At 36.3% G+C, this 27,012-nt stretch overlaps 11 protein-coding genes across 11 annotated transcripts; 7 read left to right on the top strand and 4 right to left on the bottom strand.

Annotated features, from left to right (window-relative positions):
* Nucleotides 1-4: 4 nt before the first annotated feature.
* Tsp_07429 (serine/threonine- protein phosphatase regulatory subunit B beta) lies at nucleotides 5-264 on the bottom strand (the record flags this gene model as incomplete). Its single annotated transcript, XM_003381709.1, has 2 exons — nucleotides 150-264; nucleotides 5-105 (listed from the first exon to the last, which is right to left on the bottom strand). Coding segments are annotated over exons 1-2 (216 nt in total), but the record flags the coding sequence as incomplete, so codon positions are not given.
* A 58-nt stretch (nucleotides 265-322) lies between these two features.
* Tsp_07430 (hypothetical protein) lies at nucleotides 323-1,143 on the top strand. Its single transcript, XM_003381708.1, has 4 exons — nucleotides 323-496; nucleotides 705-713; nucleotides 946-972; nucleotides 1,051-1,143. Exons 1-4 carry the CDS (start codon nucleotides 323-325, stop codon nucleotides 1,141-1,143), a joined length of 303 nt encoding a protein of 100 aa, XP_003381756.1.
* Nucleotides 1,144-1,526: 383 nt separating this feature from the next.
* Tsp_07431 (serine/threonine- protein phosphatase regulatory subunit B delta) lies at nucleotides 1,527-5,513 on the bottom strand. Its single transcript, XM_003381707.1, has 10 exons — nucleotides 5,454-5,513; nucleotides 5,076-5,213; nucleotides 3,698-3,902; nucleotides 3,494-3,591; nucleotides 2,866-2,977; nucleotides 2,506-2,802; nucleotides 2,261-2,425; nucleotides 2,079-2,203; nucleotides 1,875-2,011; nucleotides 1,527-1,803 (listed from the first exon to the last, which is right to left on the bottom strand). Exons 1-10 carry the CDS (start codon nucleotides 5,511-5,513, stop codon nucleotides 1,527-1,529), a joined length of 1,614 nt encoding a protein of 537 aa, XP_003381755.1.
* Nucleotides 5,514-6,452: 939 nt separating this feature from the next.
* Tsp_07432 (peptidylprolyl isomerase domain and WD repeat-containing protein 1) lies at nucleotides 6,453-8,594 on the top strand. Its single transcript, XM_003381706.1, has 9 exons — nucleotides 6,453-6,543; nucleotides 6,594-6,696; nucleotides 6,795-6,898; nucleotides 6,968-7,254; nucleotides 7,333-7,568; nucleotides 7,636-7,889; nucleotides 7,943-8,229; nucleotides 8,288-8,373; nucleotides 8,435-8,594. Exons 1-9 carry the CDS (start codon nucleotides 6,453-6,455, stop codon nucleotides 8,592-8,594), a joined length of 1,608 nt encoding a protein of 535 aa, XP_003381754.1.
* Nucleotides 8,595-9,236: 642 nt separating this feature from the next.
* Tsp_07433 (protein SERAC1) lies at nucleotides 9,237-11,898 on the bottom strand. Its single transcript, XM_003381705.1, has 8 exons — nucleotides 11,843-11,898; nucleotides 11,338-11,516; nucleotides 11,157-11,278; nucleotides 10,457-10,628; nucleotides 10,245-10,401; nucleotides 9,724-9,821; nucleotides 9,439-9,645; nucleotides 9,237-9,391 (listed from the first exon to the last, which is right to left on the bottom strand). Exons 1-8 carry the CDS (start codon nucleotides 11,896-11,898, stop codon nucleotides 9,237-9,239), a joined length of 1,146 nt encoding a protein of 381 aa, XP_003381753.1.
* A 54-nt stretch (nucleotides 11,899-11,952) lies between these two features.
* Tsp_07434 (hypothetical protein) lies at nucleotides 11,953-13,105 on the bottom strand. Its single transcript, XM_003381704.1, has 4 exons — nucleotides 13,013-13,105; nucleotides 12,744-12,872; nucleotides 12,550-12,624; nucleotides 11,953-11,979 (listed from the first exon to the last, which is right to left on the bottom strand). Exons 1-4 carry the CDS (start codon nucleotides 13,103-13,105, stop codon nucleotides 11,953-11,955), a joined length of 324 nt encoding a protein of 107 aa, XP_003381752.1.
* Nucleotides 13,106-13,715: 610 nt separating this feature from the next.
* On the top strand, nucleotides 13,716-14,201 carry Tsp_07435 (conserved hypothetical protein). Its single transcript, XM_003381703.1, is given in 3 exon segments — nucleotides 13,716-13,746; nucleotides 13,772-13,911; nucleotides 13,926-14,201. The coding sequence occupies 3 exon segments, from the start codon at nucleotides 13,716-13,718 to the stop codon at nucleotides 14,199-14,201; spliced, it is 447 nt and encodes a 148-aa protein (XP_003381751.1).
* Nucleotides 14,202-14,773: 572 nt separating this feature from the next.
* Nucleotides 14,774-21,190, top strand: Tsp_07436 (conserved hypothetical protein). Its single transcript, XM_003381702.1, has 10 exons — nucleotides 14,774-14,829; nucleotides 15,067-15,352; nucleotides 15,481-15,651; nucleotides 16,158-16,243; nucleotides 16,541-16,723; nucleotides 18,611-18,704; nucleotides 20,037-20,107; nucleotides 20,376-20,415; nucleotides 20,680-20,865; nucleotides 21,005-21,190. Exons 1-10 carry the CDS (start codon nucleotides 14,774-14,776, stop codon nucleotides 21,188-21,190), a joined length of 1,359 nt encoding a protein of 452 aa, XP_003381750.1.
* A 1,225-nt stretch (nucleotides 21,191-22,415) lies between these two features.
* On the top strand, nucleotides 22,416-22,919 carry Tsp_07437 (sentrin-specific protease 8). The gene is made up of 3 exons (XM_003381701.1): nucleotides 22,416-22,441; nucleotides 22,582-22,733; nucleotides 22,789-22,919. Exons 1-3 carry the CDS (start codon nucleotides 22,416-22,418, stop codon nucleotides 22,917-22,919), a joined length of 309 nt encoding a protein of 102 aa, XP_003381749.1.
* A 403-nt stretch (nucleotides 22,920-23,322) lies between these two features.
* Tsp_07438 (sentrin-specific protease 8) lies at nucleotides 23,323-23,933 on the top strand. Its single transcript, XM_003381700.1, has 2 exons — nucleotides 23,323-23,555; nucleotides 23,639-23,933. The coding sequence occupies exons 1-2, from the start codon at nucleotides 23,323-23,325 to the stop codon at nucleotides 23,931-23,933; spliced, it is 528 nt and encodes a 175-aa protein (XP_003381748.1).
* A 252-nt stretch (nucleotides 23,934-24,185) lies between these two features.
* Tsp_07439 (cyclin-A1-3) lies at nucleotides 24,186-24,531 on the top strand. The gene is made up of 2 exons (XM_003381699.1): nucleotides 24,186-24,210; nucleotides 24,245-24,531. The coding sequence occupies exons 1-2, from the start codon at nucleotides 24,186-24,188 to the stop codon at nucleotides 24,529-24,531; spliced, it is 312 nt and encodes a 103-aa protein (XP_003381747.1).
* The last annotated feature ends 2,481 nt before the right edge of the window (nucleotides 24,532-27,012 follow it).

The following is a 27,012-nucleotide window of genomic DNA, read 5'->3' as shown; positions in this document are numbered from 1 at the left end:
AAACCAGAATCTGGAGAATATCCAATTTTAATGAAACAGATAGAGAACTAATAGACTCTATTTTTAAAGCCATATTCTTCTGTGCAGCATCCTTCCAATTCTGTTCTTTAAAAATACACACAAAGAGTTATATGCTACGCTAAAGATACCGAAAGTTGATCGCGGTCCAGCAGACCCACGAAATTTGCTAGTGGTTGTTTTGAAAATCAACAATGCCCTGCACACCGTTGCTTGCAGACAAGGAATATTAGCGTCAAAGTACATACAGCGGCAAACTTGGAGCCAATAAAGGATTTCTTGTTATCGACAACTGATATCTCAAATGTCCAAGTTCCTCTACAAACTGCAGTCAGAAGAGCAGCAATTGACGGTCAAGGCTTCATCAAGTGCCAGTGCTCAACCCAAGCTTCGTTCATTCCGACGTTGTGAATACTACTCCAAAGGTCCAATACGTCCGCAACTCACGATGACATTCCGATGTACAACATGCCATGGCGTATGAACGGTTCTTTGTTACGTATTCAATAAAAATGCAATAACGTATAAACAGTTCTTTGTTGGCGCACTGCTTCAACGAATCAGCGACAACATCAAATTAAAACACTACAAATGTTTTCCAAAAGCTGTTGCTATATTTGCATATTTATTAAATACGTTGTGATGTGCAAGTTTGTTTTTTACTATTTTAAATTTTGTTTTTAAAGAAGGAGCAAGTATTTTAACTTTTACGACGGATTTCCACTTTATACTATAATTATTATTAAGTTAATACGAATGATTAATGAGAAATAGGTATTAATTACCACTTCATAAAGAGAAGAAATGTTTATGCAAAAGTAACCCTCGAATGAAGATAAAATCTCAATAAAATACTAAATATTGTAAAGTATTGTGGGTGGTAGTTTGCTATTCTTAATTAATTAATATTTTTCAAATTGATTTTAGCACCAGCTCAGTTTAACTTCGCAATGCGTTTTTGCATAAGATGCATGATGTAATTTTCTTCAAAAATATCGATTCGAATGCCAATAGAATAATAATATTATAAAGCCTTTAATTTCTAACGAAAACGTAGCTAAAGTGCAAAAGTTGAAAATATCGGTAAAACGATCATCATTCAACGAAAGTTATAACAGTCTTTAACAATGTGTAAAAATTACGATTATTTGAAAATTTGAAATAAAAATAAATAAATAATTTAAATAAATGGCAGAAAAAGACATATTACAAAGGCATCGGTCGCCCAATCCCTTTTTTTTGAGAAAAAATGAGAAAACAATAAACGACGGACTGACCATGAATCCTCGTCTTTGGGATAGGAGAAACGTTTGAAAAAAAGCATAATAATAAATAATAATAATAATAATAACCAATAATCAAATTGCAACGGCAAGACAGTCCGGTGAAACAAAATAAAATACAAACATCAACATGACATCTTCCTATTAAAAAAACTGGTGAAAATTATTTAATAATTAAATAGAAAAAAATAAGAAAAAACAAACAACAAAAATAATTCGCCGAACTCAATTGTAATCGTTGAATATGTAGAGATTGTTGGTTGCCGCTGCAGCAATAATGTTATCCTGTGGATGCCAGACGCAGTGGAGAATTTTTTTCGAATAATCCAATGCGTCCGGTGTGAATTCATCCTTTCTTCGCTTGCTTCCATAGCAGACCCTCTTCGGAGAAAGCATCGTGTGAAATTGCGCCAATTCTGGGGTCGCTTCCAAAGTCATGTCGGTTCCGCTTTCGCGATTAAATGTGCGAAAAAAATTATTATAGGCACCAGTCAGCAAATGTCTGAAAGTTTGACAATTAATTAATTAATTAATTAATCACCATTCAATTAATTTTTTAATTAATTTTCTCACCTATTGTCTCCACTCCAACAACACTCGAATTTGTCGAACATGCAATCGTTTTCATACAGGGTACACAGACGACTACGCAAGTAATCGTGAACATCGTACGTTTCCAACGGTCTGTTTTGCATTTTCAGATCCCAAACCTGAAAATCAATGGCAACAATTAATACTTTATTTTCATAATTTAATCATCAACAGTAACTATTTTACTTTCAAAGTGAGATAATCTCTTGTGAGCAAATAATCGCCGCAATATGAAAATTTCACATCTGATACCGAAGCAATTATTTCCGTGAAAAATGTGTTGCTACTAGTATCTTCCGGCTCTTCGAACACTGAATTAAACAATGAACAATTCGGTAACATAAAAGCAAATCAAAATGGAAAAGTACCACAAGCTGGATGATCGCACAATGCCCTATCGCGCATATCGCACAGGCGAATGGTACCTCTGCTGCTCGAGTAGGCAAAAAGATTACAGTGCTCTGGATGAAAAGTTGCTCCTGTGATCACTTCAGCTAAATCTTCCATATTAGCCGGCTTCGCATCAACTATATCTACATACAGACACAAATGAACAAACGTTCATCCTCTGCACTTTCTCATACAATTAATTAATAAAAAGAAAAATGCATACTGAAACTTTGATTAGTGATTTCAATGTGCCACAGATTGATACGCAAATCATCTGACGACAGAAATGTCTCCTGATCTGAATTCACTGAAAGGCTGTTGATGTGATAGGCATGGGCATTTGAGAAAACACGACGGCGCGATGCTTCGACCACCATTTCCATTGGAACCAACTTCGGCAAATGCAGAGCACTCGAATCTCTGGGCAATACCCGGGGAGTGCCGTATTCGTCGTGCAAATTCCAACCGCCATCAACCCGCTTATCACGTTCAGTCACTTTCCATAATTTTATTGTTTTATCTAGAAAAATCAATTTTCAAGCAACAACATAAGCGTACATTTTTTTTAATTAACAAAACATACCATTAGTCGAAAGTAGAAAATGAGCTACGTTTTTCCTTTTCAACCATCGAATACGATTTATTTTTTCTTCTATTTCTATAGATTTCAAATAATCAAATTCTGGTTCATGACTCTGGAATGTGCTAAACACTTTGTATTCAGGGCTTCGATGACCATTCACCAGCTTATTCTACCAACAACAAAACAAATGATAACAACTTCAACATTGAAAAAAACGATTGTATTATATCATCGATCAATCGACTTTTCATTCTTATTTTAACAATTTAATCAAAAAACATAAATTCACACGAACGTATATTTCATTCAAAAAAATAATAAGCCATTAACCATTTCTCTTATCAAATTTAAATCATTTAATAATACTCTTTTATTCTGCAAACGAACCTCATAACAGTTATAAGTGTAAAATTAAACTGCTCAACATTCAAGCAGTTATTCCATTTTATTTTTAAAAATTTAAATGACAATATCATTAAAAAAAGAATGCCAATTTTCTTCTTCAATTAGTAAGAATAAAAAAAATTTCTATTACACAAATTAAGAAACACAACCTGTTCTCTTATTTAAATAATTGACGTTGCAATATCAATAATAGGTCAGCAAGATAAGAGCAGCAATTACTCACGCTTTGATCACGTTGAAATATTACAATGCGTCCGCCTTTATCACCGGTAGCCAGCAATTCACCATCATGATTAAATTCAACGCATGATATTACATCGGCTGAAAAAATTTCACAATACGTAAATTTTGAAAACATAAAAATATCAAAAAATACACTCTAAATAAATATACAAACATGAATTATGATCATAATTTAAATGCTTACATTCACGAAACAGTCTTTTTTCCCAAAATGAATCAACCATCACAAACTGACTGTCACTGACACTGACAAAAAACAGTAAAAAATCTAAGGTAAATATATTTTCCTTATGTTGTATACGTTTCGACACAAAAAATACCTCAAAACAGAATGAAATACCGTGAATTACGAGAGAGCAATGAATAATATTGCTCAAATGATAACCAAACTAAAATTCAAACAAAAAATAATAACTGCAAATAAAACTTGAGTGTCATCAGTTATTACTGTAAATCAAAAAATAACTAACAAACATTATCTGCAAAGTGCGTACAAATCAATCTTTGATGAACTGCGTAAGCGACAAATGATTAGTGCAAATTGAACTGCTTTTAAGAAATCAATCAGTTAAAAATAAGAATAGCGAACATCTCGTCAGATGATATTCCGTCACCACTAATTCTTTTTACATTTCGATGATGACATCGCGTGGGAAATTAGTAATAGAGTTTAGCAGAAGTCAGCCCTGTAAAACCTGTTGCAAATTAAGATGTTCCGAAAAAGAAACAAAAATTCACGATACAATTCCAAAAAATTCATATTTTTACCCTTGAAATAATTTAACATAATTGTAATTTACCGTTATATTAACCTCAAATGCATGCATTAGTAAAAATTTAAATGAACAAGAAAAACTGAAAACAAGTTCAATCAAGCATATTGAAAAAAAGATGTAAAACAAAAAAAAATTAACACCCTTCAGACATTTTTACAAATGTTTATCAAGCAAACGGCGAAAACAATCAAGAAATTTAAGCATATATAAATGACCAAATAAAACATCAACTTCGACGAGGCTATATCTGATACAAACTTGAATAAGATAGTACAAGAGAATGACTGTGTCGAGTTTTAATACTTAATTTTCATAATAAAGTGAAATACATCAATTGTCTATCACAGGTTCATAATAGGTATCTTTAATTAGTCAAATACATGCTTTTGAAAGAAATAATAAATAAAATTTGTTTTATCAAATAAAATGAAATGTTTTATCAAAAAAGAAGAATGTAAGCAAAAATTTAATACTTTTTCTATAAATGCAAATAAAGCTGAATAAAACCATACAGTCATTTCCAAATATTTTTCAAAATTAACGTTTTATGAAAAATAAATTAATAAAACTGAAAACTTTCAACCCTTTACTTAAAATTGTGTCAAAAATTGTAATGTAACTACAGTTGGTAAAACTAAATAAACATTCATTAATTCCAAAATCTTTAAAAATTAATCTTTCTATACAGTAAAGCAAATACACTAAAGTAATTATTCGTAGTGATTATGCTACATATAAATATTTACTTTTGAACATAACCGTATAACATTAAAGTTCACTTATTACCTTCATTAATAACTTCAGTTTCAATCTGGCCCTTGATTTGAGAAAAGTACCACTGTATTTCTCCAGGCTGGTCTTCGTTGGTTTCAGAACTACACCCTGACAGGTCAGAGGCCATAAAATCGTGAAATGACAGAAGAACTGACAGTCAATGAAACTTTACAATGGAACAAATAATGCAAACGCGATGAAATCAATAATTATCTGAAAAAGATAAATTAACTAATTAAATGAACAGCTTAACTAAAAATTAAAATAAACGCACTGAACCATAAGATTAAAATTAAAAACAATCATCTAACTCTGAATGCAATTCTGGAAAGAATTCATAAACGTATACAGTAAGTCAACATGTACAATCAAAAACTGTCATAAAAAAACCATATTCAAATGACAATATTCAAGATTTAAAGCAGCTAATTGTAACAAACTTTGTAACATTGTCAGTAAATATTAGCTGAATGTATAAAAAAGATTCAAATGTATTAAATGTGGGAATTTGACATGTTCAAAAAATAATTCTAAAGTATTTTAGCCACCTACAAAAAGTATCTGCACTTTATAGTTTACGGCAACACTTATGTATTTATACGGTAAACGATTGAAAAATATTTTTTAATTTTTTTAAAGTTTATAAATGATTAGCAAAATTATTGCCAAATTAATTATTATCATTTTTAAGATAAACATCTTAACAATTTTTAAAATAAAAATTTCACAGAAATATTTTGTTTATTGAAATATTTATCTATGTTGCGACATTTAAAATGAAAATTCTGTTTAAAATTTAATTTTAAGTTCTGATAAGTTTCACTACACTTCAAATTGTAATATAACGGACAGTAATGATGCAAAGAATGAAAATCATATTTTGTACTAAGTTTTCACTTCTTAAATATTATATTGATAAAAATATATTATAATAAATAAATATATGCATAATATTATTTATATTGAACAAAAAAATCATCTACTATAATGCATAAACAATACAGTAATAAAGTTTATAAATTAAGTTCAAATAAATACAGTATATCCATGACAAAATCATTGATGCTTAAAAAGTTTGATTTGTGAGTTTTTTGGACGTTTTTTAATTTTACTTACGTACAATTTTATTTTCCACTATTATATCCTTTAATATGATTAGAAATTAGTGTTAAATTTTGCAAGAATTCTTTTCTTAGCTTTTAAAGTTTTACTGGTTTTGACGTAAAGTAAATGGTTGCACAACAGAGACTTTTGCGTTGAACGCTTTTTGAAAATCAGAATTCGATTTTGCTTTGATTGTATATTGCGATTATTTTTTAACCTACACTATAATGTTGATCTTAAAATAGAACTTTGTTGTTTTGAAGATAATTGTAGCGTATGTGAATGATGAAAATTAGCGAAGAGGAAAGCGAACGGGAAGAATGTGGTCCATTGTTGAGTGAATGCGAATCAGCGCCACCTGCAAAACAGCGGAAAAGTTTGCATTTGCGTTTGTTTTAATTTTTAGATTAATGCATAATTGTTTAGCACTTGAGTTCGAAGATGTCTATTTGCGTAATATTCCATCTGCGGAAGCTTATGAAAAGTCTTTCATGCACCGCAATACAATTACTCACGTTATTGCCACCAAGTAGGTTTTGTTTATGTAAAAAGTATAAAATAATGGAAAATTTTAATTTTTAAGTTATTCTTGAGCTGTAATTTGTTTGTATATTGAAAATTGTTCAGAACTGATTTTATAATTACCGCAAGTACTGATGGCCACGTAAAATTTTGGAAGAAACTACACAACGAAGGCATTGAATTTGTGAAACATTTTCGTTGTCATCAAAGTAAAATTTTTTCATTTTCAATTTTTGAATGATAAATCACTAATTGCATTGCAAATGTGATAATTGTAGATGCGATCAAGCACATGGCAGTGAATTCGAATGGAACGTTGTTGTGCACTATTTCCACTGATAAATCTTTGAAAATATTTGATGTGGCAAATTTTGATATGATCAACATGATGCGATTCGAATACGTTCCAGCTACGTGCTGTTTTGTACACGCGGCAGCGGATCCGATTGCAGCCGTGGCAGTGTCGGCGAGTGATTCACCTTCTATTTTCATTTACGACTCTCGTGGTACCAATGAGCCAATTCACGAGTTAAAGTTACATTACAAAGAAGTGCAATTGATCGAAGTATGAGCTTGTAGGGGGGGGGGTGGAAGGGAAAGCTTGTTCGGATGTTGTAATTGTGATTTGCAAATCTGTTTGCAGTATAATTATTTGTACGACTCCGCTATATCGGCAGATAGTGAATCAATTTTGGAATTGTGGAGCGGCCCCAGGCATGATTATCAGTTTCCGAAACATGCGGTCGGTTGGGATTTCAAAATTGATACCGACCTGTACGAATTTGCGAAAGCAAAAGTCAAACTACTCTGCTTGACTTTCACTCCGGACGGAAAAGAGTTCGTCACTTATGCAACGGATCGACTGCTTCGTTTTTTCAAGTAAATAATAATAATATTTTTCAAATGATGCAGTGTGTTTAGAATAGAAATTTTCTTCTGATCACAGATTCGAAACGGGAAAAATATTCAAAGTCATTGACGAAAGTGTGAAAAACTATTTGGAAGCGACAGATCGATACGGTTTATCAACGATGGATTACAACAGGCGTATAGCTATGGAAAAAGATATACAACAGCATCTCGATACGTTGAGTTTGACGAAGGTTCTGTATGACGAAAGTGGCAATTTCATTCTCATACCGACATTGGTCGGTATCAAAGTGATCAACGTGAAAACCAATCGATGCATTCGAATAATTGGTATTAATTTCTTGTAATTGTTGTTGTTGTTTTCATTTGTTTGTTTGGAACAGGAAAGACGGAAAATTTACGTTTTCTCAATATTGCATTGTGCCGAGCAGTGCCAGCTGCTGCTGTGGAAAAAGCCGGCACTAGTTCGTCGATAACGATGGAAATGGAAGCTTCGGAAAATCCCATTTTGAAAAGAGCCGAACCGGATCCGATGCTCATTGCAACCGCGTACAAGAAGTACCGATTTTACATTTTTACCAACCAGGAACCCTATACGTCTGGGAAAGAAAATGAACGAGACGTTTTCAACGAGAAGCCACGGCAAGAGGATCTCACGACCACGATGGAGGTGTGCTGTTTTTATTCATCATTAATAAAATACAACTTACAACTGATTTATTTTAAAGGAAAAGGATTTGTCGAAAAGTTTGAACGAATCGTGCATTATTCACACTTCTTTTGGAGATATACAATGCGAACTGTATCCAAAATTGTAAGTTACGAAACATAATTTCTTCTCTTTGTAATGTCTGTATTTAATTAATTGTTTAAAGATGTCCGAAGGCGGTTGAAAATTTTTGCACTCTCGCCAAAAGAGGCTATTACAATATGCACATTTTTCACCGGGTGATCAAAAGTTTCATAATACAGACCGGCGATCCAACTGGTGAGGCAGATTTTATCATTTACGCAGCGTCCATTGTAATTAATTAATTAATGTGTCACACTGGTTGTTTGTCTGTAGGAAGCGGGTCAGGTGGTGAAAGTATCTGGGGTTCAGATTTTGAAGATGAATTTCACCCATCTCTGAAACACGATCGCCCTTACATGTTGAGCATGGCCAACTGTGGTCCAAACACCAACGGATCTCAGTTTTTCATCACCGTCGTTCCAGCTGTAAGTGCAAATTGTTATTTCCTGGAAAATTATTTTTTGTTTTCTGTACTTGTTTTTTTGTTTCAAATTAAAGCCACACTTGGATGGAAAACATACAATCTTTGGAAGAGTGACCAAAGGAATGGAAATTGTTCAAAACATCAACCAAGTGAAGACGAATCCAAAGAACAATAAACCATTCGATGAAATTCGAATTCTCAGTATCAGTTTGCATTGATTGATGTTGGTCGTGTCATTTCCTCCAATAGTTGTTTCTTTATTTTACATGTGTAATTTTAACATTACTACCTGCAGATAAATAAATTCTTCGTTTAAGATGAGACAACAGTTTAAATTATTGCAGAAATGAAGTCCACTAACGCTCTGTAACTAATCGCATGCCGATCCTGAGGCTTGCAGACGTTGAAATGGGATTCCAACAATCGATATTTCGAACCTGGTATAGCTTGGGATGAATTTTCAGAAACCAGCAAAACTTTGAACGCCGTAAATGGCAAACGACTGGGCAGCGTTTCCGAGAACGATAAGCAGGCGATTTGTTGCTTTTGCAAAATATTCAAAAAGTCCAAATTCAATTCCACCAGGTATGGCGAATCTAAGAGAGCAGTGTTTCTCTGATTTTATTTGTATTTTTGAATTTTGTAAAATTAGTAAAATTTACTTTCTTGGAGAAGGTTGATTTCAGTTGAAGGGAGAAGAAAAAGTCGAAGTATACGACTTTGCGATGTAGTCGCCAGCGAACTACCCAAATGAGGTGTGGCGTAAAAAACGCAACCGACCGTGTTGGACAGTATGGATTTTGTTCCACTCTGCGTTTCGGAACATTGTTCTTTGTCAATCGACCGAAGAAGCTCTTTCACCAAAAGTCCTGAAAAGCACAATTTACACAACAACAACAACTACTACTACTACTAACTGTATCATCAAACCATCTCCAAATCATTACCTCCCATTGAATGAGTGATCCAAATTATTGGTCTGTCTCCGACGCCAGCCTTTCTCAATTTCGCGGCAAAATTTTCACTTCTAGATAGAAGTAGGTTCCTGAAATTGATGCATCTTTCATATATGAAATCAATATTTCAAACTACTTTAAACAACTTGTCATAAAACGCAGGACATCTGCTGCTCCAGTCACTCACATAAGAATCGTAATCAATGCCTAAAATGCGCACCGGTTTGTTGATATCTTCAGCAAGCCAATCCTGAAAAGAAAATTCAGTAAAATAACAAGACGCAATTTCCATACATACTCTTGGCCAACAGTAGATTTGAGGTGCTTTCATGTTGATTTCATTCAAAATTGAATCTTTCTCTTTTGTATAATCTTTTTGCCTCCATGTTCGAAACATGCCACCTCGAAGGCCATGTACGAAAATAATATCCGCGTCATATTGATCTCTTTTGAAAGCGAATATTTGTCGTTGTCATTTAAAAATTACAAACACATCAATAATATATTCTCACCTATCCCAACAGGATCCTTTTAACAAATATATACCATCCTCGTATGTTGGAGAATCAGGAAAACGTCGAGCCAAATTTTCCAACGTCTTCGTTGCAAGCAGCTGAAGCTGTAATCTTTTTCTGTCCTTTTTACATTCATTCAAAATTTTCGACCAACCTTAAAAAATCCTTTCAATTAAAAAACACCATTCAAAACAATTGCACACTTTCACCTGCTCTGATCAGCGCATCGCCAATCGACAAATTGAAGGCAGCAAGGTTAGCTAATGTTTTCAATATGAGACTTTTAATCTTCACATCAGACGAGTATTGCGTACAGTGCCAGCATGACCACAAAAGACCAAGCAAATCTGGATGAGACATTTCTTTGCACGTAGTCACATCCTACATAATAAAACAATTATATATTTTCAAGCGCTTAAAACTCGTACAAACATACAGCAGAATGTGCAGCCAGCGCTTCCAAATACATTGTAAACTTTCTTAAGTGTGGTAATTTATCTCCCAATTTATACTCTGCATCAACAATGCCAGCAAGCAGTTCCTGTTAAAAAATCATAAAAATTAAAATAGTTCTATGATAAAAAGTTAAAATTTATCTAATATATATCATCAATAGATTAAATTATAAGAAATATTAGATGATACTGAATAAAACTCCTAAAAATGAAATTTGTGTAATTTTTTTTAAATTAAACTCTTACATCTTCAGAAGATGACTGGAAATGTTTCATGTGAAGGGCAAGTTCGGTGTAAAACGTGGTGCAAACGTCCCCACCATGCCTGCTCAAACTTGCAAGATATTCACGAATGCTACTGTGTAATTCCCCCTATAAAATATTTTGAAATAATTTCTAATAATTATAGTGCATTTTAAATGAAAATTAAATTCTAGTGATAAATCATACTCACTTCAGGTATTATATTGCGTGGAGGAGGTGTTCGAATTAAGTTTGCAGTTGGCGAATGCAGCAAAATCAACGCAGACAAAACTGAAGAATCGCACTGCTGCAAAAGTGGAAGCAAAAGCCAGTCTGGAAGAAAATAATAAATTTTATGTTGATATATGCAAGCATTGCAGAAAAGAAGGAACCTGGAAAGTGCAACTTTGTTAATTGATGAACTCCATATATTGCAGTCTTCTTGTCACTGGAATGAGCCAACAACAATAAACATTTCGGATCTGTTGAAACTCGCGGAATGTTCAATTTTTCAATGAAAACTTCCCTCCAATTAAACTTGTCTCTTAATTGTTCTTCTATTGACTTATAGCTTAAAAATAAAATTTCATTTAAATCAACCATTTTTTGAATATTAATACAAAACTTTTAGCATAAAAAACAGTAAATATGACTTTTAAAAATCAAATCAAAAAACTAGAAATACAAAACATAAGCAAAATATACAATGAGCAGTATTTATGTTTATCTCTTAAATACACTAAAGTTAACAAACGAGTTTCATTTAACTAAAAAAATAACTTAATACTCATAAACGTTAAGGATAAAAATGGTCAGTAATTAAATTAATTTGAAAACATTTGCACTTCGTAAGCATATTTAAATATTATTGTTAAAATATTACAAATAGATACTCACAATCCAGTTACAACAGCAATTAGTGATGAAAATTTACATATATTCATCACTGTCATTTTTTAGTACTGCTCTTTATATAATTGTTGGTTAATTATGGTACAAATAATGTATTACAGAAATGTGATAAGTAGGCTTAACTTCAAAAATATATTTTCTAATACTCAAATACATTAGCATAGCTAAATTATAACGGGTACAATAAAATCAATTTTTCAAAACTTCCATTAATGCTTTAATTATTGATAATAATAAAAATCATATAGATTAATTATCCTAGACTAAACATGTAAAATTTAAACCAAAACGATTGCACATCACGTTAAGTTTCAGCATACTTATGTAAAACACAAAATATTACTGCTTCTAAATGGCCAGTATTTTTTTAATTTTTATTCATTTTTACCATAGAATTAAAACATGGATTGTTAATGAAAAGTATCATCTACTAAGTTACAAAAATAAATTAGGTGATACAACAAAAATAAAATTCAGTAACAAATATAATAAATTCTTTGTTTGTGTTTATTTTACGAAATGTATAAAAATTTCTCATTTTTCGTTAAAAATAAATATATGTAACAGAATAGTAAAGCAATTTAACTAAATTCAGTTTTCATTAAAATTTATAAAATTACCGAAAAAGGGCTCACAGTATCTTTTTAAGCATATTAATATTCTCTAATTTTTAATCCATTACTGATCTGTACGCGGGGCATTACTGATGAATCCTGATTGACTGAATCACAATTGAATTTTTTAGTATTGAACATATGGTCAAGATGCTGTAATAACATTCCGTAATTATTAAGTGTAATTAAGAAATTTTTCCAAAAATTTATTACTTAAATTTTAGTGCTTAACTCTGACATTATAATGTATACTATTACAGATTCCAACCAACTATAAAACCTGAGCATAAATAATCGACAGTAAGAATACATATTTTTAGAAGGTAGGTGATGGTGATTGTTGGCTTTAATGTTGTCGTCGGTGTATTTTTTTTGTGTGCTGTTGTTTGAACATTTTGTTTCTAGTAAAATAAAATTTTGGTATTATTTTTCCAGATGGTTTTCATGGGTCTTTATATTCGAAAGACCTGAAGGAATACCAATCACAGTAAACAGTTTTCATTAATCATTAGAGAATCTGGACATTATCATCAGAGATTACCGATTGTAAGTCGTTGAGTGGACGACGCGGATCCAAAGCGGGAGCTGTACAACCGACGACAGAACTTAGCCGTTGAAAATGAGTCGACCACATGTTAATTATACAGTCCACTTGAACGTTATTATAGCTATTGAATAGGAAAGAATATACCTGCCCAGAACATTGGTCCTCCGAGTCAGATTGGAAGAACTGAGACTTCCAGATCTTTAGCACAAAGGTGTGCCGGTCCTTATCACGACTTGTGGACGATATTAATTCGTACTTAGTATTGTTACCGTCAAAGCATGTTATCGTCAAAGACAACGGTCAAACTAGAAGACTATCAAAATGAGATTGCTGCTATGTGAACTGGTCTTTCCAGCCATATGAAAGAATTAGAGAGAGCTCGCGAGGAATTGTCCTCACTCACGTAGGTACGTGACCCCTTAGATCTTCTGAATCCTTATCAATTGATTGACAAGTTGATCAATTGACGGGACAAAGCGTGCCAACTAGTGGAGAAGTATGAGGATTCCCTTCTGATCGGGAGACCGGTGGACGATACCATCGACTGGCACATTTTTGCGATTGATGTAGCCAAGGCACGTAGCATCGCTGAAGATTACCTGAAGAAGAATATAGCAACCGAAAATTACCGTGATATAACGCAAAATAGTGGGGCAATTTAACATATCAACCTGCCTAAGTGGGAACTTAAAGTTTGATGTTTTGCAATTTGAAACATGTTGGGAGCGGTTTAAAGATCAAATACATCGACAGTCAGAGCTTTGAGATACCACCACGTTCACATATCTTCGATCTTGCTTCATTGGAAATGCGCTGAGCGCTATCGATGGTTTGGCAGTCACAGCAGCAAATTATTCGGCAGCTATCGAGATTCTAAAGATTCGGTCGTAGAGGTTTGATAATTCAGACCCATAGCCGGAAATTGTTAGATGCAACGCCTTGCAATGATGCGTCACTGGAAACGTCGAGGAAATTATATGATAAAGTCGACTTACATATTAGAGCGTTAGAAACATTGAGGAAGAACCATTCATCACCAGAGTTGACTGCATCAGAATTCTTATTAGAGATATTCAAGGATATGAAGCTGTTATCAAGAGGTGAGAAGCTCATATTCTTTCCGAACCTTCGAAAGCATCAAACTTGGAAACTTTCTTGCAATTTCTTCTACATGAAGGAATAAGCCTGGCGGAGTCCGTCAGTATGAATAATCATCAACCATCAACCAACGTCACCTTCATAAGAAGCCTTCTCAAAATAGATTACCTACTGTAGCTGCTCTTCATGCAAAGACTAGATAATTCGAAAGTTACGTTGTGTATCGAGAACGTCATCCAGTAATTCACTGTCCCAAGCGTTTAGGAGCGAGGACGCAGGATTGCTGGAAGATAGCAACAAGGGAAAACTTATGTTTCCGTTGCCTTCACAAGGGCTACAAGGGAAGTAGGTGCCCTGAAACCAAGCGATATGACTATCCGTGCTGTCAGAAGATGCTCACAAACTGTTAGACAGTGATAAGGAAACGCAGAATTTCAGAACAGATGAAACTTTACCTTTAAAGTCATCAACTGGGAAAGAAGAAGGCGTTTCGAGCAACTGATTGCTTTTGGGAAGAACATCGTCAGAGAAGGAAAAGTTATTGCAGACAGCATCAGCGATCCTACAATCGGGTAATGGGAATCAATTTTTCGTAACCAGCCCTGTCGATAACGGCTGTCAAAGATGACTTATTAGGAAAGCTCTAGCAGAGTCGTTATGGTTGAAACGTACAATGGAACGACTTATGTTGTTAAGACTGGGAGAATCGCACAGTAAGTATGAGAAGCTGCGTTGCGTAAACTTTAGCTTAAAGACAAAGTCTACGGATGAGAAGACAGTTATTCCATAGAAGCGCTCTGCTTCCTGAGGATAACAACAGTGGATGAGAACCCATTAGCAGCTAACTGAGAACACTTACATGGACTGAACTTAGGTAATATCTTTCTGAGACATAGAACGAAAATTGATGTACTCATCGGAATAGATTTTTATAATGGTTTAATATTCAGAGAGAATTCAGGTAAACTGCTACCCGTCGTATATTGTTTGACTGTTAGGAAAGATCTGCCCACTTATAGCCGAATATTTGAAGTGCTCCATTTTAAAGCGGAAGAACTTGGCGTCCTACTTGATCCGGCGAAATTTGTTTGTGATTTCGAAACAGCTTTAATCCCGGCTATTCAAGGCAACTTTCCCAACACCTGGGTGCAAGGTTGCTTCTTCCATTTTTGCCAAGCTGTGCTTCGGCATGTTGGCCGGCTTGGCTTAAGAAATGATTGCATTCATAATCAGGAAGTAAGAAAAAAAGTGAAAATGCTGATGGCATGAGCATTTTGCCGGTGAATCTTGTACCTGCGGGTTTCGAAATCTTAAATCTCAAATGGAAGTTTTATTCGAGTATTTCCAGCGAGAATGGCTTTCAGCTACTAAAATTCCGCTTTGGAATATCCATGGTGTGGCTTTGCGGACCAACAACCATTATGAACATGGAAGGTTGTCACAGTCGCATGAACTGTGGATCACGTGAACAGGGATTCTATCAGTTTCTACAACTAATCATTGATGAGCAGGGTAAAACTGAGACGGATGTTGCGGTAAATGGATGATGGTTATACGCGGGGAAGGGGCTCCGTAAGACGTAGCGCAGTTTACGGAATCCAGTACCGACGGGTAGCTGCGCTTACGGGTAGATTACATTGCAATGAAATCAGTATAGAACATTTTTAAGTGCCATATCTTATCATACTTTTGCCCCTGTACAATTATAGCACATTGTTGTATATATTTTATTTATTGTTATTCTATAGTTCATTTTTGTCCATTGTATGTATTGTATTATAGTTCAGATTTGTTTGTTGTTAATTATTGGTTGTTTTTGATGTTTATTGATTGTTGGATGTTGTTGTAATATGAAGCTGTATACTATATATTTGCCAATTGGGAAGCGCTTGTAGCGAAAAGCAGAAGTTTCTATGCAAAGCAGTCTGCTGATTTGCACAGAGGTGCAGAAATAAAATTACAAAAGCCAAGTTATTATGTGAACAATGAAATGTAAAGCTAAAGAATTTATAGATACCTAAAACTAATGTATATGTTACAGACTAATATGACCACTTATTTAAAGCCATATTCAAATACTGCAAGGCATCTTATTAAATTCTGTTCTTTAAAATATGCACACAAAGAGTGAGCAAATGTAGAAAAGTTAAATACAGTGGAACTCTGATTATCCGAACACTCGCTTCTTGAGGGTCCTTCGGATAATCAGACGTTTTCAATTTTTTTAAATGTATGTACGTAATTGAATCGTTTATAACTGTTATTCTTAATTAGACGCGGAAGAGTAGACATTCTGTTTATTATGTGACGTTATTTGACCTGTAAATTTTGCGGCACAGCTTTTCACCAGGAATTTTAAGCTCGCGTATGGAATGCCGACTTTTAAAGTTTCTTAGCCATTCTGAACTGGCTACAAAATTTCAGTACTTCTAGCTTAGTACTGAAAGCTAGAGCTTTTTTTTGCAAAATGGGACCACTTATTGGTTGGTCAAGTGCACGTTTCTGGAGGAACCACAAGCATATTGCTGAATCAAACGCTCTGCTGATGCTTGTTTTCATCGATTTTCGTGTAGAACAGCTACTCGAAGTATCCACGTGCAACACAAAGTCAGTTAGCTGATGTCGACTGCAATAGATGTCTGGAACTATGGACAGACCCACACCAAAACTGTTAGCAGATTTCCTGAGCGACTCGTCCCTCTCCACTAATTCACAAACTTCTAACTTCTGTTCTAAACTCAAAACCTTTCTCTTTCTGGTAGTACATATACCAGATATAAAAATTAGGCAACAACAGAATGTTACAGTATTAGTGAAATGCAGGTTGTCTGACCAAAAAGTGTTAGAATAATCGGTAGTTTGGATAATCGAGTAACGGATAATCAGAGTTCCAGTGTATCAGTCATATGCATATTTACTTTGTTATTGTTACAATTCCTTTACGCAGTAAAAGTTAGCTAACGCTCACAAAACGTTAGCTTACTCCATATCTTAAAAACGGTTCTTTAATGGTAAATGATTATTTAGGTCCATATAACGTAAATAAATGAAAATGCACTCATATTTGGAAAAACGTTGATACGCAACAATCACCCAATCATAGACCAAAGCTTCATAGCTAATCAAATGGCAAAAGTTATTCACTCAATCACTTATCATAATGATTAGCTGATAAAATAGCAGAAGTCATTAACCAATTACCAATCAACCCCCGTACAATCTCTCAGCAAAAAGCCAATCACAAATAGGGGGGGGGGCAGAGTTTGGTGAAATTGGGACGCGGATAAGTTCAGAATAGCCCGGTGACAACGCTTTACCTGAAGCCGTCAACTCACCGTTCAGATCGATCGTGTCAGGTAACCTCCCATCAAACGACGGAAGTAGATCTGGTGCAGACAGCGTTAGGGAAAGTACTTGGTAGAGCATCACTCGACGAAGAAAATTTAACGGAGTCAGTCCTGTGCGGAGTTGAAGCAATCGTAAATGCTCGTTCCTTAACTTTCGTTTGAGATTACGTCAGCTATTTGAGTGCTTTGACCCCATCCCATTTTCTAACAGGAAGAGCTTCGTCAGATGCGCCTTACAATTCAAATCACCGTGAACCAACGACGGATGTCATCGGTGGTTTGACACAGCGTTGGCATTACCGAAAGAAACTGATTTGTGGAATGTTTCATGTGAAGGGCAAGTTTGCAACAATCATGTGCAACTTTGCAAAATGCTAAGCTAATTAAGCCAGTCTTCTTTCGATTTTGAATCTGCTGAGAAAAGGATCCTTCACGAAGATAAATGGCTTTCACCCTATCACCACTCTAATAGTACCTTTAATGTCATACTGAGGAGACATTCCCTGATCAAACAGACTAAATATTAGCATTTTCAGAGAATTCCCATCCTAGTAAGCATAGAAGTGCTTGAACAACTAATGGGGAATGACTTATCGCAGGCCCACTGCATAAACGCATACCAACTGCAGTTGCGGAGGTTATTCTCATTTGCCACATCTTCGGGAATGCTGTGATCATTTCCCACCTTCTCATTAAATGGCTTAGTCCTGCCAGACATAATTTCATCAATGTATCTGAATCTAAAAAGTTGCCAGTATTTTTGCGAGGTCGTTGAACTACTAACTCATCTTGGTTAGGTTCGCACTTCAACGTGTTTGCACCGCAGTAGCAATGATAGATTCACGGCATGCACCTCCATGACTGTGCTCAAAGCATCACTTTCTTAAGTAAAACTTAGCATCTGTTCAAAACAGCCTGGTGACGTTTCAGCAGCCCAGACATGCAAAAGAATTTTTCCACAGAACTAATGGTAAAGATGGGAAGAGATTAGCATAAAGACGGCTCATAATCACCTTCTATGAAATGCTGCAAAACTGCTTATTCCTCCATGTGTTGATGTTAGATGAGAAAGACAGGACAAAATATCAGCAACTTCTCCTTACTTTTATATCTATTTCTAAACATACACATATATATTTCGTGTCAGAACAACTACTGTAGGTGCATCATATTATAGATTACTAGGTGTCGATATTATTATAAATCTTGATTCACTCCATTCTACATCGGTAAAAGACCTGGTATGACGCAGGGTCAGCTGTTACACTACATTTTGTTGTGAATATTACGTTTGATTAAAGATAGAATACATCTATGTATGCTACTTTCTATTCATAGGCCACCTCCACCATATTAATAATATGCAGGCATAGTAAAGAATGAATGTATGGAACAGCGAACACTGAAGTAATGAGATGAAACGTTGCAATTGCCGATGTTACATATTCAGTTTATCACAATGGGGATGAAGAGATGTGAATTTGTATGTGACATGCTGAAAAAAATAAAGGATGTGGTCGCTTCGAATGTATGATTCTGAACAAACATAATTGTTAGCGATGAAACCGTTGTCGCCTGTGAGCCGGTGTACAGTAATTTCTATTCAGCGGTTGGTCAAACCAACAATGCTTACCTAACTGAAATCTGAATCGCGTTCACTTCTGAGCGTGGTACAAAGCAGTACAGACTAGTATAAACACACAGTCTATTGAACGAAGGTGCAAGCTAAGGAACAGATACAAACGTGAAAGGATAAGTCACAATACAATAAATGAAAAAAACAAAAGCACAAAACAGTATGTTTATCATTGGCATCAGTCATAGATCATGAACTTCTCCCTGCTTACTCAGTCAAACTTCCCAGACTACAGAAAACAATCATGTCCTGCATTCAGGTACAGAGCCATTAGGTGCGCCAGCAATTATTTTACAATAGATCATTTAATTTGGATTAATTTACAACAACAAAAGCCAGTTCTGTCTTTCGTCCCCACGCAATTGTCTCCCATGCACAACAGAACCTGAATCATAACAGCTCAGTTTATTGCTCACACCGTATATTCAATGCAAAACTCAAACACGTGGGAAAAAAACACTGACACCGAGACAGTAAAACAATTGACTAACTAACCCTGAGGAACAAAACAACCAGACACATCACGCAACCAGCGACCACCACATAAGTCTACCAGATTCACTATGTATCGTCATTACCGTCTTGAAAATAATCAGGTGCATACTGTACCTCAGTTTACAACAACTATGTTAATACAGTTGTTCATACGTCACTTTTTCTAAATATATCTATTATAACTGCAAACACTCTGGAAATTAGAATTACATTAAAATAAATTTCTTTAAGTGGATGCTAATAATCACTAACTGGAATATATTTATATATCATCATAGCATCTTATTTTATTTTCTTCTTTATTTTTTATTATTCATTTTATTGTTCAAGTTTATTTTTATTAAAATGAATTAAAATATTCAGCTTCTAATTTTAACGGTTGATCAAAAATCTGCTCAAATTACGGTCTTCATTACGTACCTTAATATTAGTATTAGTACAGTATGCTATTGTTTTGACGTCACAGTTGGAACGTGTCAGCGTAACGCGTGAAACGTTACGTTGGCAAATGCGGTGAGATCAGCACCAGTCCCAAAACAGTTCATGGAAATTTCACCGCAATTTTGATGCTACTGCTGCACTGAGGATTTCAGTCCCTGAACTGACCTGAAGCACTGGTTAAAGAAAGTTTAGCAGTTCTTGCAGCTCATAACGTTCGATGATGATCCACGAAGGACGCCGATTTCACCATGTTTTCTCATTGGACGCTGATGCCATTCTCTTGGTCACCATGCGCTGCGTCCTAAGTGTAACAAACCATCCTGGATGAATTCGCTTCCAGCCCGCGTGATCTCCTCTCTGATGCCACTGTGGATAAGGAGGTACTTCATAGAGGGCGTGAGTAAAACTGCCTATCACAAACACTAGCCACTTCGAGCGTCGGTTCTCACGAAAAGGCCGTTTGCCGTCAGCGAAACAAACAAGCAGTAAGTCAGTCGGGTCTGCTGTGGTGCGACACGTCCAGTGGAATACCTAACCAAGAACAGCTAGCAGTTCAGTGACTTCACTAAAGAATCGATTGAAGATGGAGATTGATTGACTCAGAAATCGAAATCAGAAAATGTCAATAGAACTTAAAAATTCAGGCAGAGTGTCTAAGGCGATCGCCGCTTCCCAGTGAAGTTCAGAATACCACCGATGGAATCATTTCAATCATCAGCGGACCACCGAATTCATCCGATAGTTCAGAAATGGATGCAAATGAAATGCACAAAATATTCACGTGGTATCATCGCCAGTGCCTGTCTCTAACACGGTCCCCGCGATTAGAAGTGAGGCAAAGGCTGTTTACCATTGTGAATAATCCTCTGCTCAGCGGCCACTTGAGCACCATCGACTGAACCAGAAGAAGATTATCAGGGCATGCAAATGTTGCCTTGGAAAGAACAGTGCTCTGATGCCTACTGACAGCTGCTAAATGAAATTGTTACTGTATTAGTATTAGGAGTGTTACGAAAGGAACTCCAACATCATCTGCCACTTTATCAAAACGAAAGAAACTCATCTCATGAAGAGGCCTCTGCAGCGGGTGACGTACCATCAGCGGCACATGGTGAAGCAATTGATGCAGGAAATGCACCAAAATTGGCTTTGTGAGCCATCATCATAACCGTGGTCTTACCCGATGGTTCCTATGAAAAAGAAGGACGGATCATTCAGATTCTGCGTCGACTAACCGCTGCTGACGTTTCAGCAGCCCTGAAAACTCCGATGAAAATCAAAACCGTTTAAAGATGGACAACCCTTTTTGAAATTTGATGACACACGAAAAGTCCTGCAGCCCATGAAATGTTTCTTGAGCATAGACATGGGTAGTGGTTACTGGATGAGGCAGATAAAAAGAAAACTAGCTTTCCTTATGGTATCATATCTGTTCTGAGTGATTGCCTCCAGGTTGTCCAACGCTCTGGCTAGCTTCATCGTCTCATTGTAATTGTGTTTTCTGTGTAATTTTACTCTGGTTTACGTTTTTTGGAAAGACGACTCTTGCATCAATTACTGTATATAATTCATCGCATAGAATTTTGAAACTTATTCCTAGTCTTTCTAAATCAAAACATTTTTGCGCACTTGACAAAAAGAAATGATAAAGGCCACGGCAGAATCCCTTGATTTTCTGAAACCAGTTGAGCTGCTCTGTTATTTCATAAGCTTATATATATATACATATTCGTTTGAATCTCGTTTATCAGTGTGTTTTTCTGTTCTCTACCTCGTTTTTTACTTTTTTATTTCTGTCATATTCATCAACTATTTTTGACTAGTATATTCTTCTGTCTAATAAAGAGTTTTACGCAAGCATCATGTTTATATTGAAAATCCTCATTGTCATTTTACACTTATTGCAGGAAGATTTAAAAAAAGATTGTCGATCATCACGTCCCTATTGAACTGGCTGTTCAAAAAGGATGCCAAATGTCATTGGTCGACGGAGTGCCAATCTGCATTCGACATGCTGAAAAATTGCTTCAACACAAAACAACAACAAAGCACAACGAAATTGCAAACATTTTAATGATAAATTACACAAATAATATAATAATATAATGACCAATAATTAATTGATTCAAACATGAGTAGCATATTATATATGTGATCTGATGAGTAGAAATGAGAGCAAAATTAATTCAATAGAAATCATTTTAGATTTAATTGAAAGATTTTACAAATAAGATTGTTGTCCACCTGCGGTACCCCTGCCAGATTGGAAAACTATCTGCCGCAGATAGGGGCGCTACAGATGATAATTAAATGGGAGTCAGCAACCACTTGATGCGGCCGTATTATTAGATATATACTCATTCAATCGCTAAATTTAAAAATGACGTCTCCAAATACATTACCAACGTTACCGGGACCGATTTCCCAACCTCTAATATCTTGGTCATAGCCAGTTATTATTTCATATTTTGAATAGCGAGTTCCATCAAACAAATGCCCTTCTCGAAATCGCTTCTCTGGATCGAGTGCATCTGAGCCATTTTTAGGAGAGTCGCCCATACCTTCAGTCTCTCAAAAACGTCAGAGCAAGTCTACAACTTTCAGCTCCACTGTAGCGCTAATCACAGCAGCACACTAAAACGTTGGTCAAGGTCTTACCGGGCCTTCCCCATCAGATCACATTACCTAAAAGCTGATGGTATTAATCGATGCTAGTCATGACATGCACTTCATCTGATGAGTCGTCATCAGAGATAAGATCCTAGAATTCCAACTGTTCCCACTTACTTGGCCAGCCGGGTCCCTGAAACCAGAAGGCGATGGCACAGGCTCCGCATGGTCAGCACCTCCATGGGGTTGCGCTTTGTACTCTGGCCGCCGTTAACCCAACTTAGGAATAGCCGAACCACCTGAGAACTGGGATGCTCACGGGTTGCACCACTGAAGCCTTCAACCATCATTGGCTGACCTTCCCCACCAATCCTAATGCTAACGCAACATTATGCCTGATAAACGAGTACTTAACCCCTGTGTCCAACAAACACATCAATGCCACTCCAGGACCTACAGCACCGTATGCCTTTGCTTGGATTGTATGAAAGTGGTTGAACTGTCACCGCCTTTCCGAAACTAGGTTGGTTTGCATTATCGCAACGGCAGGAGACTTGCACTAAGAAGTGGGGTATACTACTCTTCTCAGGGTTGAAAGTGCCAACAGTAACCACCAGACCGACATGTCTTGCAGATGGACTTTTCTTTCATCGGTTGCGCTTGCAGGCTGAAAATAAATGCCCAGGCTTGAAGCAGAATTAGCAGAGTCGATAGGGGTTGCTATTTCCTGCTGCGTCTGGGGACTCGCCTGTCTCAAGTTCGATCACACCCGAAAGCGTGTATTGTCTCTGACAGAAATCGCAGACGACATCTACGGAAGAACAGAGAAACTCCACAGTCTTTTGAGTTTCTCTCCCCTGACCAAAGCTTTTCAGCTTCTCAATTGCACTCATCGACCGCTTCTCCCGACGTAGTTTGCATGACTTTTGACAGACTGTTCCAACTTCTCATCGTCTCAGATTGTCCAGAGTGATGATGCTTTCTCTTTCTGAGGGGGCAACCGCTGCACGCCTCACAGCGGCCTTTTTTGGGTGAAGTTGAGGAACTCCTGCAGGTTGAGTCTCACACCACCCCTGATTGTGAGTATGCGAGTATGGGAATCCCATGCGAAATGATTCTCATGGGGAAATTTCTCTTTCAAGTAGGACAGCAAGGATTTGCCTGCGGTCAAATCCTGCTCAAAGGGTTTTTGCTGAGCTCAGTGAGGCATCACACATGGCTCGTGATCTCGTGCACTAAAGCCCAAGTGCGTTATTTGACATCCCAAAATGCCTTCAGATGTTCTTGAACAATAGTGCCTGAATTCAACAATTTGACGGCATGCGGGTAATATGCAACAGAATTACTCATCCCCTCGATAGCCGTCAGAGCGTCCGCAGAAAGCCCCGCCAGCAGACAAGTAAATTTTGTGTTTTTCAAATCTTCACAACAGTAGACGTCAGCTTGGAAACGATTCCAAAAGGCTGGGAATTCGAGCATCTTGGCTGACAACACTGGAAGCTTCGGTTCTGGCAACTTCTCACTCACCTGTGGCTTACTGATGCCACTGCGGTCAGGGGGTTCAGGTTTGACGTGGAACTCAGGTTACGTAGCTTCGAGCTGTCAGAACTTGGCGCGCACCGCTCAGAGGGCCTTCTGCATTCAGCCATAGAGTGTACGCCACTGAGCGGCCTTCTTACACTGAGCAGCTTCCAACTGAAGCTGCAACTCTAACGTCTTATCATAAAAGGCATCCACTGCCTCCAGCAATTCTTCGATGTCGTCCAGATATAACTCCTCATCGCAGATTTGCGCCAATTCATCGACCATGTCACGAAGTTTCACCCTTCAAACCTCTACTTTGTTCGCCAGTGTCGGTCTTCATAGTGAATCGTTTTGAACAATGAGCGCACGTCAAATTAAGCGGATTACTCTTTGTCTACTGTCTAACTTCTGTGCCACAATCCAGCTCAGAGGAACAGAATCTTAGCGGCAAAACTGTTATCGATTGAATGCTAGTGGACTGTGATTTTTATTCAGAAATGGTTAAAATCAACAATGGTCACTTAACCGCAATCCGACTCATGTTTGCCTCTGAACGTGACACAAAACAATACAAACTGGGAGAAACACATTTTATTGAACGAAGGTGCAAGCTTAGGAACGGATACAAAGGTGGAAGGATAATTCACTACACAATAAATAAACACAAACACAAAACAAAACGTTTATCATTGGCACTACAGCACAGATTACACACCTCTCCTTGCCAACTCATCCATTCTACTACCTAAAGGTAGCACAAGCAACTGTAATCTGAATTCAAGTACAGAGCCACTTGGTCGCTTCCAAATAATTTCGAACAATAAAGTTTCATGTTTAGAGCTGTAAAGATGCTAGTTGTTAATGGGGTGGTTTTACTCGGTCCCGCTTTTCTCTCATTGGTCTTTGCCCACGCTATTTTATTAGACCGTCAAATCTTTGGTGTATTGGTTTTCATTTTATTTGGCCGGGAAGTCCTTGGCGGAATGGTTTTTCTTGGCTAATTCCTCAGTGAAGTCTTTGGCGCATTGGTTTTTTTTGTCTAATTGCTCATTGATTCAAACTCTTCAGTTGTGATTAAGATTTGACGGTCCAATAAAATAGCGTGGGTAATGACCAATGAGAGAAAAGCGGGACCGAGTAGTACCAAACCAGTTGTTAATAACTTCAATATATTCATCAATTTTATTTAGTTTGCTTCTAAAACGAATCGTCATCTAAAAATTTCTACCACAAAAGTATATAACTTTAGTATCTACTACAAAAGTCATACTTGATTTTCTATATACGGTAGATGAAAATAACCTTGTTTTGCATTTTGTAGTTTTTTCCTTGAATATGTCGTTCATTGAAGATTCTATAAAATTTGTTTTCCCACATGCGTAATATTTGCCAATAATTTACTTTTTACATATTAATTGCTTATTCATAAAAGATAATTCTGTTTGAAACACTTTGGTTTGTGTATTTTACTTGCTTGTCAGTAACTACAGTGCAGAGAAATTCTACAGTATCACTGTGTGTATAATAAGATGGCAAATGGAGTCGTTGTGTGCGTTAACCAGTACGGTTTATTCATTATTTGTGACATTCTTTAACCTTTAATTCACGCACTGCTATAGAAGAATTGTTTTCCCTACTGATACCGTCTGAATATGGTTAAATTAAAAAGATCATCATTGATCTCCTAAACGGAAAGAGATCACTAAACTTTCCACTTAGTATGTAAGTTCCCTTATTTACACTTCTTTCTGGAATAACAGAAGAAATTAGACTGCTTTGCACACACCCTCACTCAACTGATCATTCGTTGTGTTACATACTAGCCGGCTCAGTTATGAACATTTTTAACTTGGCATGGCACCACAAAGAGGAATAAACTATTCACCGCTAGAGACATGTTTGCTGAGTCTGAATTACTGCGGAAGATGAAAAACAGATCGCTTTGCTTTGTTGGTTTCAAATAGGGCGTTAGGAATATTGTGTACAAGCATACTGGTTGCCCAGAAGAAGCAAAGAAGGTCAAAACAGAAGTTATAACTGCAAAATAAGAAACGAAAGGGGCAAACAGAAGCGAAAACGCTAAAGAATAAGCTAAAAGGTGAAAGCGAAAGCCAGAAATTCAGAAGAAGAAGCGTAAAAAGCTATACAGGTAGTGAAAAGATTAAAGAAGAAGTGAAAATGCAAAGAAATGAAAAAGCTAAAGAAAAAGCAAAAAGTTCAAGAGTGAAGGGAAGATGCCAAAAAGACGCTAAAAATGCTACGAAATAACCTGAAAACGCTAAAGCAGAAACCTGAAAGGCTGAAGAAAGGAAAAGGTCAAAATAGAAGTAAGAAAACTACATCGAGGAAGTAAAAAGTTGTACGGAAACGAAAAAGGCTAAAGAAAAAGCTAAAAAGGTCGAAGTAGAAGTGAAAACGGCAAAGAAGTGAAAAGGCTGTAGAAAATGCAGAAATGCTAAGGACGAATTGTAGAAGTCAACCAGACGCCAAAATGCTGAAGAATAAGCTGCAAACGCTAAAGCAGAAGCTAGAAAGGCTGAAGAAGAAAGGAAAAGACCAAAGTAGAAAGGAAAAGGCCAAAGAAGAAGCAAGAAAACTTCATAGAGGAAGTGAAAAGTTGCCCGCAAATGAAAAAGGCTGAAGAACAGGGTAAAAAGCCTGAAGAAAGTTGAATTCACTGAAACGTGAATGCTAAAGGTGAATTGTAGAAGTCAAACGCACACCAAAATGCTTAAGAATGGGCTGTAAACGCTAAATCAAAAGCTAATAAAGCTGAAGAAGAAAGGAAAAGGCCAAAGAAGAAGCAAGAAAACTTCATAGAGGAAGTGAAAAGTTGCACACAA

Source organism: Trichinella spiralis (genome assembly GCF_000181795.1).
Source record: "Trichinella spiralis strain ISS 195 chromosome Unknown Scfld1, whole genome shotgun sequence".
Classification (NCBI taxonomy): Eukaryota; Metazoa; Nematoda; class Enoplea; order Trichinellida; family Trichinellidae; genus Trichinella; species Trichinella spiralis.
This window is presented reverse-complemented; position numbering and strand designations above follow the sequence as displayed.